The following is a 17,666-nucleotide window of genomic DNA, read 5'->3' as shown; positions in this document are numbered from 1 at the left end:
TTTCACCAGTTTCCTCATTTCCCCCCCCCTCCACCTTATTCCAGATTGAACATTCCAACTCAGCACCATCCTCTTGAACTGTACTACATGCCCACATATCTGCTTCACCCTCCTCTCTGACCTATCATCTTCACCCCCACCTTCAACTACCTATTGCATTCCCAGCTATCTTGCTCCCCCAGCCCCACCCCCTCCCCTATATCTCTTAGCCCCCTTGGGCCACTTGCCTCATTCCTGATAGAGGGAAAGCAGCAGAGCATCACTGGACTGATAAGCAGGACTGTGTCCCATGAGGAGAGATAAGTTTGACTGGGTCTGTATTTACTAGAGTTTAGAAGGATGTTTCAATCTTTGGAGTCTAGAACCAGGGAGCACAGCCTCAGGATAGCGATTAGATCAGGTAGGACTCAGATGAGGAAAAATAGACCTGTGGAATTCTCTACCACAGAAGGCTGTGGAGGCCATGTCATTAAATATATTATTAAAAAAATACATTTTCAGATTTTAAAGACATCTCGGGGTTTGGGGAGAAAGAGGAACAATCATGATCATATTGAATGATGGAGTAGGCTAGAAGAGGAGCCAAATGCCCTATTCCTCTCCTAAATTTCTATGTAAAACCCCATAGTTCTAAACTTTATCCTAGTTGTCGTCTCTTCCACAAGAGGGAGCATCATTTCCACAGCCATCTTTTCAAATCCTCTCAGGATCTTCCATGTTTCAGTAAGATCACATCTCAATCTTCCAAACTCGAATGGATACAGGCCCAAAATATCCAAACTTGCCTATAACTCTTACGTTCCTTGAATCAGTCTTGTGAACCCTCTCTGAATTGTTTCTAATGCAATAATATCATTATTAAATGAGATCAGAATCGTATACAGTAGTCCAGATTGTGGTCTCAGCAATTACCTGTTGAACTGTAACAAAACAACCCTATTTTTATATCTCCTTCCCCTTGCAGTAAACATCAATAGTCCATTTTTCTTCCTGGTCATTTGCTGCACCTACATACTAACATTTTGTGATTTGTGTACCAGGATACCAGGATGACTGTGAACCTCACAATTCTGCAATCTACTTTTATTTAAATATGATGTGGAGGAGCCAGTGTTGGACTGAAGTGGACAAAGTTAAAAATCACACAACACCAGATTATAATCCAACAGGTTTTTTTTGGAAGTACTGGCTTTCATCAGGTCGCTGTAAAACAGGATTATAAGACACAGAATTTATAGCAAAAGATTACAGTGTCATGCAACTGAAATGATATATTGAACAAACCTAGATTGCTGTTGCATCTTTCATCTTTTAGAATGGGCTGCAGGTTTCGGTTCATTAATGTATAAATCCCAGAACTTCTTTAGAGTCACATTCTCGAGATAACTTAAGATTTGATGAAAAACAAAGGACATCTCAGCTCAGACAATGAATTAAAGGTGTGAGGTTAGAGTCTGTCTGTATCCTAATCTTGAGTCAGACTGGTTCTATTTCCAAAGTAGGCATGTATAAAATATTACATGGATTAACTGCCTGCATTGACTGCCTGCAAATTGTGCGCTTTTTGAGCAAAATAGAATGTACCTGCAAATATAATTCTGCAAATGCAAATTCATCCCATAGACCTATGTGTCTATGTGTGCATGAGAGAGAAAGATTGTGTGTGTGTGAGTGCACATGAGAGTATGTGTGTTTGTGTGTGCATGCTTGGTAAAGTGTGTGTGTGTGTGTGAGAGATAAAGTATTAGCCTGTAAGAGGGTGTGTGCATGGGTGTGAATGTGGGGTAAGTATGTGTATGAGAGGGGGTCTGCATGAGTGTGAGAGTATGTAAGAGAGTGTGCTCTTGTGTGTATGTGTGGTGGGGGGGTGGGGGGAGGAGGTTGGGGTGGAGAGTGTATAGCGTAGTAGGATCACCTGTAGTGTGATATGGACCCAAGGTCCCGGTTGAGGCCATCCTTATCGGTCCAAACCTGGCTATCATACACATGTTCTCTCTCATACACACACGTATACAGCCCTCACATTCACAACCATGCACACGTCCTCTTACAGGCTTATATTCCATCATACTCACATACGGACTTTACCAAGCATGCACACAGGCAAACACGCACTCACTTACACCCTCACACTCATATGCGCACGCTCACACTTGCTCTATTGCATATACACACACACATATAAGTCAGTGGGGTGAATTTGCATTTACAGAATTATGTTTGCAGATACACTCTATTTTGCTCAAAAAGCACACAATCTGCAGGCAGTCAATGCAAGCAGACATTCCATGTAATATCTGATACATTTCTACTTTGGAAATAGAACTAGTCTGACTCAAGATTGGGTTACAGACAGGCTCTAAACTCACACCTTTAATGTATTGTCTGAGCTGAGATGTCACTTTTTTTTATAAAAACTTAAGTTAGCTTGAGAGTGTGACTTAAAAGAAGTTCTGGGATTTACATTTTAATGAACCGAAACCTGCAAACCATTCTAAAAGATGTAAGATGCAATAGCAATTTAGGTTTGTTCAATGTATAATTTCAGTTGCATGACACTGTAATCTGTTGCTATAAACTCTGTGTTTTAGATCCTGTTTCACAGCTGTCTGATGAAAGCCAGTACTTCCAAAGGAAAAACCTGTTGGACTATAACCTGGTGTTGTGTGATTTTTAACTTTATTTAGATAGTGTACTACCTTTCTGTCTTTCCTGGCAATTCATATTCAACCATATTACACTCCATTTTCCATATTTTTGCCCACTTATTTATCCATATCCTTTTGTCCACTTCACAACTTGCTTTTCTACCTATTTTTGCATCATCTGTAAATTTACTAACGATACACTACAGCACTGATACCAATGATACTTCAATTGTTACATCTTTCTAATCTGAAAACAGCCCATTTATACCTACTGTATTTCTTGTTAATTAACCAATTTTCTCTTTGCAAGTATGTTACCCCTACACATTGAGCACTTACTTTGTGTCGTAAGCTTTCGTGTGACACCTTCTGGAAATCCAAGAATAATACATCCTCAGGTTGTTCTTTTCTATATTATCTGTCTCTTTCTCAAAGAACTGTAATACAATTACAACATTTAAAAGGCATCTGATGGGTATCTGAATAGGAAGGGTGTCAAAGGATATGGGCTAAATGTTGGCAAATGGGACTAGATTAATTTAGGGTATCTGAACAGCATGGATGAGTTGGAGCGAAGGGTCTGTTTCTATGCTGTACACCTCTATGACTCTATGACTCTTCAATGTTTGTGAGAAGATTTGGGACATAAATTTAAGGTAAAGGGTGGAAGGTTATAGGGGAGATGTCAGGGGTGGGTTCTTTACCCAGAGAGTGGTGGGGGGCATGGAATGCGCTGCCCGTGGGAGTGGTAGAGTCAGAATCATTGGCGACCTTTAAGCGGCATTTGGATAGGTACATGGATGGGTGCTTAATCTAGGATAGAAGTTCGGCACAACATCGTGGGCCGAAGGGCCTGTTCTGTGCTGTATTGTTCTATGTTCTATGTTCTATTTGTAGCTTGGGTGCTCGTTGTTGTGGTTCTGTTCGCTGAGCTGGGAATTTGTGTAGCAGACGTTTCGTCCCCTGTCTAGGTGACATCCTCAGTGCTTGGGAGCCTCCTGTGAAGCGCTTCTGTGATGTTTCCTCCGGCATTTATAGTGGTTTGTCTCTGCCGCTTCCAATTGTCAGTTCCAGCTGTCCGCTGTAGTGGCCGGTATATTGTGTCCAGGTCGATGTGTTTGTTGATAGAATCTGTGGATGAGTGCCATGCCTCTAGGAATTCCCTGGCTGTTCTCTGTTTGGCTTGTCCTATAATAGTAGTGTTGTCCCAGTCGAACTCATGTTGCTTGTCATCTGCATGTGTGGCTACTAAGGATAGCTGGTCGTGTCGTTTCGTGGCTAGTTGGTGTTCAGGGATGCGGATCATTAACTGTCTTCCTGTTTGTCCTATGTAGTGTTTTGTGCTGTCCTTGCATGGGATTTTGTACACTACGTTGGTTTTGCTCATGCTGGGTATCGGGTCCTTTGTGCTGGTGAGTTGTTGTCTGAGAGTAGCTGTTGGTTTGTGTGCTGTTATGAGTCCTAGTGATCGCAGTAGTCTGGCTGTCAGTTCAGAAATGCTCCTGATGTATGGTAGTGTGGCTAGTCCTTTGGGTTGTGGCATGTCCTCATTCTGTTGTCTTTCCCTTAGGCATCTGATGATGAAATTGCGCGGGTATCCGTTTTTGGCGAATACATTGCAGAGGTGTTCTTCTTCCTCTTTTTGCAGTTCTGGTGTGCTGCAGTGTGTTGTGGCCCTTTTGAACAGTGTCTTGATGCAACTTCTTTTGTGTGTGTTGGGGTGGTTGCTTTCGTAGTTCAGGACTTGGTCTGTGTGTGTGGCTTTCCTGTGGTGAATTCTCCGTTCGGTGTTCTCTGTCCCGTCACGTCTAGGAATGGGAGTTGGTTGTCCTTTTCTTCCCCTCTAGTGAATCGGATTCCTGTGAGTGTGGCATTGATGATCCAGTGTGTGTTCTCTATTTCTGTGAATAGAATACAGTAAAATAGGTAAGAAGGCCAATGGTGAGGACAACACAAAGAATCTGCAAAGGGGTGTTGACAAGTGAGTGGGCTACAATTTGGCAGATAGAATATAATGTGGGAAGTGAGAGGTTATGCACTTTGAAAAATTAAGGAGCTGAATATTATTTAAATATTAAATATTTAAAAACTGCAGCAGAAAAGGATTTGGGTCCTTGTGTATGAATTTCAAAAAGCAAGCATCCACTTTCAGCAGAGAGTACTACCTGACTCCCCAAAGCCTATGCAAGTCAGTAGTATGTTTGAATATTCTCCATTTGTTTGGATGAGTGTAGCATCAATCATGCTGAAGCTGCTTGATACCATCCAGAACAAATCAAACCATTTGACAGGCACCATGTCTATAAGTGTTGGGGAATTTTACATTATTTGGGTCTAGTGAGGTGGTGGTGGTTCTAAGCTGGCCCAAAACTCAAATGTAGTTCTCTTTAAGCTAAATCTTCTCATTTTTCTCTTGCTCTTAAAGTTTCAAAATGGTGCCATATTGTGGAAATGAATGAAATTTACTGTATTTTACTGTATTTTATTGTATTTCTCACTGCAAAATACACGTGAGAAAGAAAATCGTTAATTCATTCAACTTCACCAGTGGCACTCAGTAGCAGTAGTGTGTACCATCTGTAAGATACTCTGCAAAAATTCACCAAACCTCCTTGGACAGAATCTTCTAAACCCACAGCCATTTCTATTTAGAAGGACAACAGCATCGGATACCATATCCTGTAAGTTCCCCTCCAAGTGACTCACATCTGATTTGCACTGTGGGTGTCCCTATACCAAATGGATTGCAACAGTTCAAGAAGGTAACTCACCACCACCTTCTTAAGAAAAACTAGGAAAGGGCTTGTGCTGCATTTGATGGGCACAATTCATGAATAAGTAAAAAGAAAGGAAAAGCAAAAAATATATTTGCCTTTTATTTCAAATGGTATGGAGGATAAAAACAAGAAGGCTTTACTAAACTAATTCAAGACATGAATCAGACCACACCTCGAATAGCATGAACAATTTTGATTCCCTCATCTAAGGAAATATATACTGATATTGGAGGAAGTTCAGAGAATGTCCAAGCACGGAGGGATTTTCTTATGATGAGAGGTTGGGTAGGTTGGGCTTGTATTCATTGGAGTATGGAGAGATTGTTTTCCCTTGTGGGAAAGCCTAGGACCAGTGGGCATAATCTCAGTAAAGGTCACCCACTTAAGACAGAGATGAGAAAGAATTTCTTCAACAGGAGGGTAGTGAATCTGTGGAATTCTTTATGCAGAGGGCTGTCGAGGCTGAGTTGTTAGGTATATTCAAGGAATCAATGGGTTATGGGGGAAAAAGGCAGGGAAGTGGAGTTGAGCATTTTCAGATCAACCATGATCTCATTGAATGGTAGAGCAGACTTGATGGGGCTGAATGGCCTACTTCAGCTCATAAGTCTTATATTGTTAATATTTTGAGTCTGGAAATGTTGGAAATGTAGTCCTGGTCTCTGTGGAGAGAGAAATAGAGTTAAGGTTTCAGATCCGTAGCCTCTCAAGCTGAGCTTCAGTTGGAGCTTTCAAAACAGACAGATTTTTATTGGTTTTGAAATCAGTACTTGTCAAAAGGGTGAAGGTAGTTCTCAGCCATTATCTAATTAAATGGTGGAACAGGCTCAAGAGATTAACTGGTTTATTTTTGTTTCTTTGTCATTGTTATGTTATTCCTTTATTCAAGAAAGGGAATAGGGGTAATCCTGGGAATTACAGACGAGTCAGCTTTATGTGTGTGGTGGGAAAATTATTGGAAAAGATTCTGAGAGACAAGATTTATGACTACTTGGAAAACCGTCGTTTGATTAGAGATAGTCAGCATGGCTTTGTGAGGAGCAGGTCATGTCTCACAAGCCTTATTGAATTCTTTGAGGATATGACAAGACACATTCATGAAGGTAGAGCAGTGGATGTAGTGTACATGGATTTTATCAAAGCGTTTGAGAAGGTTCCACATGGTAGGCTTATTCAGAAATTAAGGAGGCATAGGATACAGGATAATTTGGCTGTCCAGATACAAAATTGGCTGGCCCCAGAAAACATAGGGTGGTAATAGATGGACAGTTTTCAGCCTGGAGCTTGGTGACCAGTGGTGTTCCGCAGGGATCTGTTCTGGGATCTCTGCTATTTGTGATTTTTATAAATGACTTGGATGAGGAAGTGGAAGAGTGGGCTAGTGAGTTTGCTGATGACATGAAGGTTGATGGAGTTGTGGATAGTGTGGGGAGGGCTGTTGTAGGTTGCAATGGGATATTGACAGGATGGAGAACTGGGCTGATAAGTGGCAGATGGAGATCAACCTGGTCCTCTGCTGTTTGTAATTTTTATTAATGACTTAGAGGAGGGAGTCGAAGGGTGGGTCAGTAAATTTGCAGATGATACAAAGATAGGTGGAGTTGTGGACAGTGAGGAGGGCTGTTGTCGGCTGCAGAGGGACTTAGATAGGATGCAGAGCTGGGCTGAGGAGTGGCAGATGGAGTTCAACCCTGCCAAGTGTGGGGTTGTCCATTTTGGAAGAACAAATAAGAATGCGGGATACAGGGTTAATGGTAGGGTTCTTGGTCAGGTGGAGGAACAGAGGGATCTTGGGGTCTATGTACATAGATCTTTGAAGGTTGCCACTCAGGTGGATAGAGTTTGTAAGAAGGCCTATGGAGTATTATCGTTCATTAGCAGAGGGATTGAATTCAAGAGTCGTGAGGTGATGTTGCAGCTGTACAGGACTTTGGTTAGGCCACATTTGGAGTACTGTGTGCAGTTCTGGTCGCCTCACTTTAGGAAAGATGTGGAAGCTTTGGAGAGGGTGCAGAGAAGATTTACCAGGATGTTGCCTGGAATGGAGAGTAGGTCGTACGAGGATAGGTTGAGAGTTCTCGGCCTTTTCTCATTGGAACGGCGAAGGATGAGGGGTGACTTGATAGAGGTTTATAAGATGATCAGCGGAATAGATAGAGTAGACAGTCAGAAACTTTTTCCCCGGGTACAACAGAGTGTTACAAGGGGACATAAATTTAAGGTGAAGGGTGGAAGGTATAGGGGAGATGTCAGGGGTGGGTTCTTTACCCAGAGAGTGGTGGGGGCATGGAATGCGCTGCCCGAGGGAGTGGTAGAGTCAGATTCATTGGCGACCTTTAAGCGGCATTTGGATAGGTACATGGATGGGTGCTTAATCTAGGATAGAAGTTCGGCACAACATCGTGGGCCGAAGGGCCTGTTCTGTGCTGTATTGTTCTATGTTCTATGTTCTATGTTCTATGTTCTAACCTGGAAAAGCGTGAAGTGATTCATTTTAGAAGGTCAAATTTGAATGCAGAATACAGGGTTAAAGGCAGGATTCTTGGCAATGTGGAGGAACAGAGGGATCCTGGGGTCCATGTTCATAGATCTCTCTTGATAGGATTGTAAAGAAGGCGTATGGTGTGTTGGCTTTCATGAGCAGGGGGATTGAGTTTAAGAGCTACAAGTTTATTCTGCAGCTCTATAGAGCCCTGGTTAGACCACACTTGGAATATTGTGTTCAGTTCTAGTCACCACAGGATATGGAAGCTTTAGGGAGGGTGCAGAGGAGATTTACCAGGATGCTGCCTGGACTGGAGCGCACGTCTTATGAAGAAATTTTGAGGGAGCTAAGGCTTTTCTCATTGGAATGAAGAAGGATGCAAGGTGACTTGATAGAGGTGTACAAGAAGTTGACAGGAGAGTGAATAGTCAGAGCCTTTTTCCCAGGGCAGAAATGGCTATCACAAGGGGGCATAATTTTAAGGTGATTGGAGGAAGGTTTAGGAGAGATGTCAGACATTGTTTCTTTACTACGACTTCTGGTAGTGCATTCCACACACCCATCACTCTCTGTGTAAAGTCAGATACATTAGGGACATTTAAGCGACTCTTGGATAGGCACATGGATGACAGTAAAATGAAGGGTATGTAGGTTAGTTTGATCTTAGAGTAGGATAAAAGATCGGCACAACATAAAGTACTGAAGGGCCTGTACTGTGCTGTACTGTTCTATGTTCTATTACTGAATCACCCAGTTGAAGGGTTGGCGCTTCGTGTATAGAACAACACTAAGATTAAAAAGTAGATGCAAAAAACTGACTCGGGCATAGTGAAAGATAACACCATGCCTGTGTTTACTACCAGTAGCTTGTACATACAAGAGAAATCTGGAGATGTTGAGAAGCTCACCATTTAAAGCAGAATAATAGGGAGCATTAAGAAAACAGTTCAGAGGATTGCTGAAGACAATAGCATTAAGAAAATGGCAAAGAAGCTTGGAGCAGAAATTGGAAACCTAAGAGAGATGAAGCTGGTGGTGGCAAGATTAGCCTCTCCAAATTCAGTTTCTCAATTTTCTGACTCACTGTTTCTCCAATCTGGTATAATTGCTGTCACAGCCTGGTGTCTGCACATCTTTAAATGTCTCTGGTAGTTATAACCAGTAATCTGGATAAAGCTTAAAATTCTGTTCCATTTTGTGATAATACTGTATCACCATGCAAGGCTGAGTGGAGCCTGTTAAAGAGGAGATATATTTAATCAGGATTAATAACAGGATGATGTTTACCTCCTGAAGTTTGTTCACAGTGAAATTGGCCTTTGCTTTTGACCCTCCCATTCCTTAACTTCCATCTTCCAAAAACATGGCAAACACATTTCCAAGACCAATGTTCCCCTCTCAAAGAGTGAGGCACCTTTTTAGATTAAAAGGCAGGAGCACCCAAGGTATATCACCAAGAGGGCATGTGACTAAATAGGAGGAAGAGGCAGAAATGGAGTTAGACTGCACTGTGCAGAGACATGATTGAGTGGTGGAACAGACTCAGTGGCCAAATGGCCTAATCCTAGTCCTGTGTCTTATGGTCTAATGGAGACCTATTCCAGGTCTGCAGCTTTTATCAGCTAAGACCTTTTTTTATCAAGGGTTGCAGCATAGAAACTTTCACAGCCAAAGGACATCCAAAGCACTTTACAGGCAATGAAGTATTTTTAAAGTGTTGCCACTGTTGTAATATAGGCAAATCAGCAGTCTGCTTTCACACAGTTATCTCTCACAAACGACAATATGATAGTCAAATAATCTGTTTATGATATTGATTGAGGGATAAATATTGGCTAGGACACAAAGGAGAACTCCCTGCTTTTTCTCTGTGAGACCTTTTTATATCTATCTGAGAGGGTAGATATGCCTCAGTTAAACATCTTATCTGAAAGGTTGCACCTGTGATAATGTAATATCCCTTCAGCACTGCACCAGAGTGTCAGCTTTATTTTTTTCTGATCAAGTCCTAAAGTGGGGCTTGAACCCACAAGCCTCTGACTCAAATGTGAAGAGTACTAACCACTGAGTCAGGATGAACACCGAGGCCTATTTGACCTTTTTTAGGTTCTTTCTTTTCCCTGTCCATTTTTCTCTCTCATCCCACCCCATTTCCCATCCCTTCCATGCTTGTTACTGCACTGAGACTGTTATTCCATCGGTGTGTATTGTGGTTGGACGCCTTGCATCGCCTGGGTTGTACATTTCATCCTGATAAACATCAAGATAATATTGAAAATGGAATTAAGACAAAGGGCAAAAATGCAAGAAATGTGAACAGAAACAGCATGTGCTGGATATATATAGCTGACCTGCCACAGATAAAAGAGGGAAGTGGTGTGTATCAATTGTGTTGCTTCTTAGTTTCAGGAATGCGAGTGAACAGTGCAGTTTCTCCAGTGTCTGCATGTTAAAATAAACCCATTTATAGACTGACAATGAAATCCTTACAACTGCTTGTCATGAAATGTATTTGAGAGCGAGGGCCATGAATTATTTATCACAGTTCCCTTTTGGACCCAGCTGCAGATATTACTGACTGCCAGTTGTCGTGAAATTTCTGTTATTTACGGGGAATTGATGCTGAATTATTCAGAATTTCCTTCAACTGAGGACCAACATTTTCTTCAGCACCTTAATCTCTTGGATACTATTTCAAGAGTTACAGTTGTTTGGGAAGAGTATGTGGTGATAGATATTTTAGGATGTGATATTGTTTGTGCGTGAGTGAACAGGGTTGATGGAACTCGCAATGGCAGGTATTGTGCTTTGATTATCCTTCCACATAGAACAGCAATGATCCTAGTCACAGGGGAATAGTTGGACACTCTCATAGTCTATGATTAGACTGCATTTGAGAGCTCTGTCAGTCTACTGTCTGAGCAGTTGCAGCTATAAGACAGGCTGAGAATGGAGGCAATGTGAGACTCAATGAGGAGCTTCACTACGTGCCTTGGCTGTAGACTGTACAAGAGCCAGATCAGTGCCATGATTCTGTTTCCATAGTGACCAGCGAGGTTATAGAGTAATTATTTAGAGCACTAAGAATTGTACAGAATCCTCACCCCTCAGCTCTCGCCATAAAAGAGAGCAGTATTAATTATCCCTCGATGTTCTTGTACAAAATCCAGACAATCACTCCAGCGCAGTAACAAGTGAGTGCCACAGAGCATAAGGTCATTATTGAGGAAGCACTGCACTGTCAGAAGGTCAGGACTGAGGGAGTACTGCACTGTTGGAGGCTTTGAGCTGAGGAATTTGCTGCGCCATTGCAGAGTCAGTACTAGGGGAGCTCTGCATTGCTGGAACCTATGTACCTATGTTCCATTTAATTGTTCCTGCCACTGAACAGACCTCCAAGGTTTATGTGTGGCAATATGCGAGGACCCCCTGAACTGCTGTGTGGCCATGCACAAATTAGGTGCAGTATAGGCCAGCACTGAAGGAGTAAGATGTTATCCTGCTTGCCCTCTTAGACAGGTGTAAACTATCTCATGACACTATTTGGTGAAGAGCACGAGAGTTCTCCCCAGTGTCCGCAGTCATATATTCCTCAACCAATGTTGGTAAATGATATTTTTACTTTTATATTTCTCACCCTGTCCTGAGCTGCCTCCCTGCTATTTTCTGACACCCACGAGTGTCAAGACCCTATTCTAATTTTAGCCACACCTTCAGCTTTTGACAATTATTGTTTTCTTCCAGATTTCAGTATTTCTCTCACTGATATGACTGATTATTGAGACTCTCAAGGTACCCTTAAAAAAGTAACTTGTGACAATCTAGGGGAGAGGACAATGATGCTGGACCAAATGAGGTCAGGGATGCTGGGCTAAGGCTGGGCAGCAATCGAACTAGCGTGAAATCAAGGACCCCTAGCAAAACTGGAGTCAAAGGAAATCAGGAGAAAACTGTCTGTTGGTTGGAGTCATACCTGGTACACAGGAAGATGGTTGTAGTTTTTGAGTGTCAGTCATCTCAGCTCCAGGTCATCTCTGCAGGAGTTCCTCAGGGTAGTTTATAGGCCAACCATTTTCAGCTGCTTCAACAATAATCTTCCCGTTCAGAAGTGATGATGTTTGCTGATCATTGCACAATGTTCAGCACATTCATGATTCCTCAGATACTGAAGCAGTCTTTGTCCAAATGCAGCCAGACCTGAACAATATCCAGGCTTGGGCTGACAAGTGGCAAGTAACATTCAAACTTCACAAATGATGGTCTCCAACAAGAGAGAATCTGAAAATCTTCCTTTGATATTCAATGGCATCACCATTGCTGTACCTTTTATAAGATGCAGTGCAGAAATTCACCAAGATTCTTTAAACAGCAACTTCCAAATTTCTGACCAATGTCACCTAGAAAGACAAAGAAAAACAGATACATGGGGATACCACTGCTGTGAGATCCCCTCCAAGTCACTCACTATGCTGACTTGGAAATATATCACCATAATCTAGAAATAAAGGCTCAGTTCTGAAGATAGATGCATGGACACCGTGACCTGGGATCTCATGTGTATCAATCTTGATAACAATGCTTAAAGCATATTGGATCTTTGGCTTTGTAAGTAAAGTCATTGAATGTAAACACAGTTATGTTGAACTTTTATAATGCTCTGGTGTGTTTACAATGGAAGTATGATGCCTAGTGCTGATCACCACATTATCGGAAGGATATGGGTCTGTTTACACCATAAGGGCTGCAGTAACTCAAGACAGCTCACCATTTCTTTCTTTGGGGTAATTAGGGTGAACAATCAATACTGGGCCAGCAGTAATGTTGAAGTCCCATTGAAAAAAAAATTAAAACTTGCTGGTAGTTTTTTTTATTCATTTGTGTGATGAATGGCTAGCATTTATTGCCTGTCCATAGTTGCCCTTGGTGGTGCGTTGCATTCTTGAACCGCTGCAGCCCTCCTGTTTTGGGTTGACCTACAATGCCCTTAGGGAGGGAATACCAGTGATACATCTAAGTCAGGTTGGTGAGTGGCTTGGAGGGAAACTTGCAGGTAATAGTATTCCCATCTATCTGCTGCTCTTGTCCTTCTAGATAGAAGTGTTTGTGGGTTTAGAAAGTGCTGTTTGAAGATCTTTGGTGAATTTCTACAGTGCATTTTGTAGATAGTATTACACCACTGCTACTGAGTGTCAGTGGTGGAGAGCATGGATGTTTGTGGATCTGGTGCCAGTCAAACAGAATGCTTTATCCTGGATGGTGTTGAGCTTCTTGAGTGTTGTTAGAGCCGCATGTATTCAGGCAAATGGGAATTATTCCATCACCTTCCTGACTTGTGTCTTGTAAATGATGGGCAGGCTTTGGGGAGTGAGTAGGTAAGTTAGTTGTCTCATATTCCAAGCTTCATACCTGCTTTTGTAGCCACTGCATTTATGTAGCGAGTCCAATAGAGTTTCTGATTGATGGTGATTCCCAAGGATGTTAATACTTTGGGATTCAGTGATGGTAACACTATTGAATGTTAGGGACAGTGGTTTAGATTGTCTCTTATTGGTGATGGTCATAGCCCGGTATTTGTGTGGCATGAATGTTACTTGCCACTGATCAGCCCAAACTTGGAAATTGTTCAGATTTTGTTGTATTTGAACATGCAGTCCTTCAGTGTTTAAGGAGTTGTGAACGTGCTGAACATTATGTAAAGATCAGCGAACATCTCCACTTCTGACCTTATGATAGAGGGGCAGTCATCAGCCTAGGATGCTACCCTGAGGAACTCCTGCACAGATATCCTGAAACTGAGGTGACTGACCTCAACAACTACGTCCATCTTCCTATATTCCAGGTATGACTCCAACCAGTGGAGAGTTTGTCCCCAGTATCTATGATTCCAGTTTTACTATGGCGCCTTGATATCCCACATGGTTGAATGAAGCCTTGAAATAGAGGACTGTCACTCTCACCTCACCTCCAGAATTCAGCTCTTTTCTCTATGTTTGAACCAAGGCTGCAATGAGCTTTGAATAACAAACTCTGGGTGATATGAGAATCAAATGTAAGGTGGTTGCTAAGTGATTATAATGGGAGTTCAGCCTGCACATAAGCCTCATGGAGAAAAAACATTGTATAACCCAACAACCCAGAGATAGAATCATAGAATCTGTACAGCGTGGAAGCAGGCCATTCCGCCCATCGAACTCACACTGACTCTCAGAAAATCATCCCGTACAGACCCACTCCCCTAAACTATCCCTGTAACCCTGCATTTCCCATGGCTAATACACTGAGCCTGGATATTATGGGCAAATTCCCGTGGCCAATTCACCTACCGTGCACGTCTTTGTGACTGTAGGAGGAAAACTGAGCACCCGGAGGAAATCCACCCAGACACGGGGAGATTGTGCAAACTCCACAAAGGCAGTCACCCGAGGGTGGAATTAAACCCGCGTCCCTGGCACTGTGAGGCAGCAGTACTAACCACTGAGTCACTGTGCTGCTTAGACTGTTCATGAAAGAAATAGGAGAGAAAGTGATCCAAGGGTGGAACTTACACAGAAAAGCAAAATTGTAACAACAATCAAAAAAAATGTTGAGAAAGAGCGAATTGAATTGGAGCTGCACCAAATAGATCCTGGCTCTGTGTTAGACCGATGGCATTAAGGTGGCAGAAACAGATTTGACTGAGGACCAGGGACAAAGCTGAAAATAGCATTCAGACCCATGTCTTCAGTTCTAATTGCAGCATTATTTGATGTGGAGCCTTAGGAATTATTTCCTTCAAATTCAGATTCAAGGACAGTGTTTTCAGGAGAAATATTATTTTGTGTTTATTATCCTTAAACATAACAACAATGGGAGCACTTCAGAAAGTCCCAGTGGCTCTGAGGAGGCATTGGTCATGATTCAACAATCAGACTGTCCAGTGAACCGCTGCTGTGTGTGGGATCCATACTCCAGTTAGAGTCAGTATGTGTGGGACCCATAGTCCACTGAGTCATTAGTATGGGACCCATACACAAGTGAGAGTCAGTGTATGTGGGATCCATACCCCAGTGAGAGTTGGTGTCTGTGGGACCCCTACCTCAGTGAATGTCAGTGTCTGTGGGACCAGTACCCCAGTGAGAACCACTGTGGGACTCATACCCCAGTGAGAGTCAGAATCTGAAGTACACAAGGGGGTTAGCATTATTAATGAACAAAAATGTTTTGAGATGGTTGCTGATGAAGGCTATCGACTGGTGACAATGAATGTCAACAGTGGAAGTCCTGATAACGACCATTGTTTTATTTCTAAAGGGCTCAAACAGGCCAGCATTCTAAGCGTTGTTAATGTTTCTCTTCCATGTGGATCCCTACTTATTGCATGTTTACTGAATTAAAGGCTTTTTGTTATTCTTTTTCACTGATGGTTTTCTCTTGCTGCAGATTAAGTCTCTGAGCCAGGACTGGAATGTGAAGGGCTGGTGACTGTAACCGGCTGGAGCTGGTGATGATGGCAAACAGGTTGGAGGAGCCTTCATTGCATCCTTGTTCCACTCCCTCTCACTGCCAAGCAGAACCCAAGCATCAAACATCTGAAGATTGGCAGGAGAATGGTAAGGAAGCTCATCCTGTTCCTTTGGATATTGATCTCCATGACAACCCAGGGGACGGTGATTCAAGCTCTGACTATATAAATAACACGTCTGAGGAAGAGGAGGATTATGATGAAGGCCTGCCTGAGGAGGAGGAGGAAGGGGTGACTTACTATATCAGATACTGTCCTGAAGAAGACAGTTATCTGGAAGACCTAGGGTGCACTGGAGGGGGATATGGAACTCAAACTATTACTGCAGCAGAGACTGATGATTGCCAGGAAGCCACAGAAGAGTCCTGGGCACAATCTAACAGACTCTGTCAAGCTATGACTGAAGAATCTAAACACTCTGGTTGTGACAGGGCTAGTCACCTTGAGGAATTGGATTGTACGGTTGCCCAGGCAGAAAGGAACAGTGAAGGAAGTGGCAGCAATGAAGGAACCTCACGTGATTATTCTCACTCTGAGCACATTGCCCAGTGTCCTAAGACATTGCAGCACCACAGCAGCAAATTGGAAGTGGACACAGAGGATGTGGAGGAAGATATTGATCAAATCGTAGCTGAAATCAAAATGAGTATGAGTATGAGCAGCTTGAACAGTGTTGGAGAGCAGAGTTTGGAGGTGGCTGTGAAGGGGAATTTGGACAGAAACCTGACCAGCTGCCATAGCGGACGGGAGACTCGGCCAAGACTCTGCCAGGCATCACCCAGCAATGAGAAAAGTAGTGAGGAAAAGCCTGAGCTGACAGCCCCTGAGGAACACCAGCAATGGAATCCTGAACAGGTACACATTCCCACAATCAAAACTTTCTCAAAGGCTAAAAATCCATTCTTCCCTTCCTTGTTCTACCCATTCATCTTCCATAGCTTCTGATTTATTCTGGAATTCCCAAGCAGCTGCCCCTTGACCTTCAATGTCTAGCACCACTCCCAAATAACCATTAGTTCATTATGAAGTGAGATGCTGTTGGCCAGTTATTCGATTGAAGAGGGATGAAATGCTGCATTTCACTCATCTCTCCCTGCACTGCAGGGAATACTGAATAGGCATCAGGAACAGGAAGAGGCATTGTTGTCATGGCAGTGATGAGAGATAGAGAGGTAGCTATTCAGTATCTGTGATGGAGTTTAGAGGACAGGACACTGCACTGCCAAACTGCAAATAGTTAACTGAAGGGCAAAACACACTGATAAACGCCCCTGAGAGTTCTAGGATAATACTTGGGATGTATTTAAATTTACTGAAGTACATTCACATCTGTTTGTAATGATTTATTGCAGATATAAAAGGGTTAGGAATAGATTTCAGGGAGAATAGAGTTTCCCTATTTGGTGAAATAAAGGCAGATGTTAAAACATCTCATAAGCATTTATATACTTTGGAACATAACATCTAAAATATTCATCCATCCGAGTTAACATTTAGAAGGGCAACATGTGCAACAGGGTTGACCTTCAGTGTCAGCTATTTAAAGGGAGGCAATGTAAAACTCCCTCTGGTCTTTATAAGATAATAGACAGAGGAGCAGAAATTAGGCCCATCGAGTCTGCTCCACCATTCAATCATGGCTGATAGATTTTTCAACCCCATTTTCCTGCTTTCTGCCTTTGATCCCCTAGGCAATCAAGAACTTAACTTTATCTGTTTTAAATATACTCAATGACATGGCCTCCACAGCTTTTGCAGCAATTAACTCCACAGATTCACAGTCTCTGTGTAAAGAAATTTTTCATTGTTTCCATTCTAAAGGGCGTTCCCTTTATTCTTAAACTGTGTCCTTGGGTTCTTGTCTCTCCTGCTAATGGAAACATCTTCCACTCTGTCCAACCTGTTCAGTATTCTGTAAGTTTCAATCAGATCCCCCCATATCCTTGTAAACTCCATCGAGTGTAATCCCAGAGTCCTCAAATGTTTCTCATATGTTAAGTCTTTCATTCCTCAGATCATTCTCGTGAACCTCCTCTGGATTGTTCCACTATAGCTGACACTAAAGGACAATCCTGCTGCATGTACTGTCATCCAGTTGACAGCTGAAATTCTTGGTCTGTTGCTGCTGTTTCAATTACTACGCTCTCGTGTGACTGTAGTAGGCAGTGTTCTCCTTCATGTTAGGTGGTGCTCCCAAGCTATCTCAAAACTCCTGTTGGACACAATTGAACAAGATAGTTCATTGCAATTAATTT

General features: G+C 42.5%; 1 protein-coding gene across 7 annotated transcripts in view; it reads left to right on the top strand.

Annotated features, from left to right (window-relative positions):
• apba2b (amyloid beta (A4) precursor protein-binding, family A, member 2b) overlaps window positions 1–17,666 on the top strand; it is a 119,709-nt gene that overhangs the window by 71,155 nt on the left and 30,888 nt on the right. For 6 of the 7 annotated variants that reach the window (XM_072552741.1, XM_072552746.1, XM_072552747.1 and 3 more), the window contains exon 2: window positions 15,330–16,266. In XM_072552741.1, coding sequence (XP_072408842.1) covers window positions 15,394–16,266 — 873 coding nt within the window. In that variant the 5' untranslated portion in view covers window positions 15,330–15,393. Of the gene's footprint in view, window positions 1–10,576; window positions 10,709–15,329; window positions 16,267–17,666 lie in introns of those variants that run through there. The other variant, XM_072552744.1, reaches the window with a different exon arrangement.

The sequence above is a fragment of the Chiloscyllium punctatum genome, chromosome 33 (genome assembly GCF_047496795.1).
Source record: "Chiloscyllium punctatum isolate Juve2018m chromosome 33, sChiPun1.3, whole genome shotgun sequence".
In the NCBI taxonomy this organism is placed as follows: Eukaryota; Metazoa; Chordata; class Chondrichthyes; order Orectolobiformes; family Hemiscylliidae; genus Chiloscyllium; species Chiloscyllium punctatum.
Note: the sequence above shows the minus strand (reverse complement) of the source record. Positions and strands in the feature narration are given on the sequence as shown.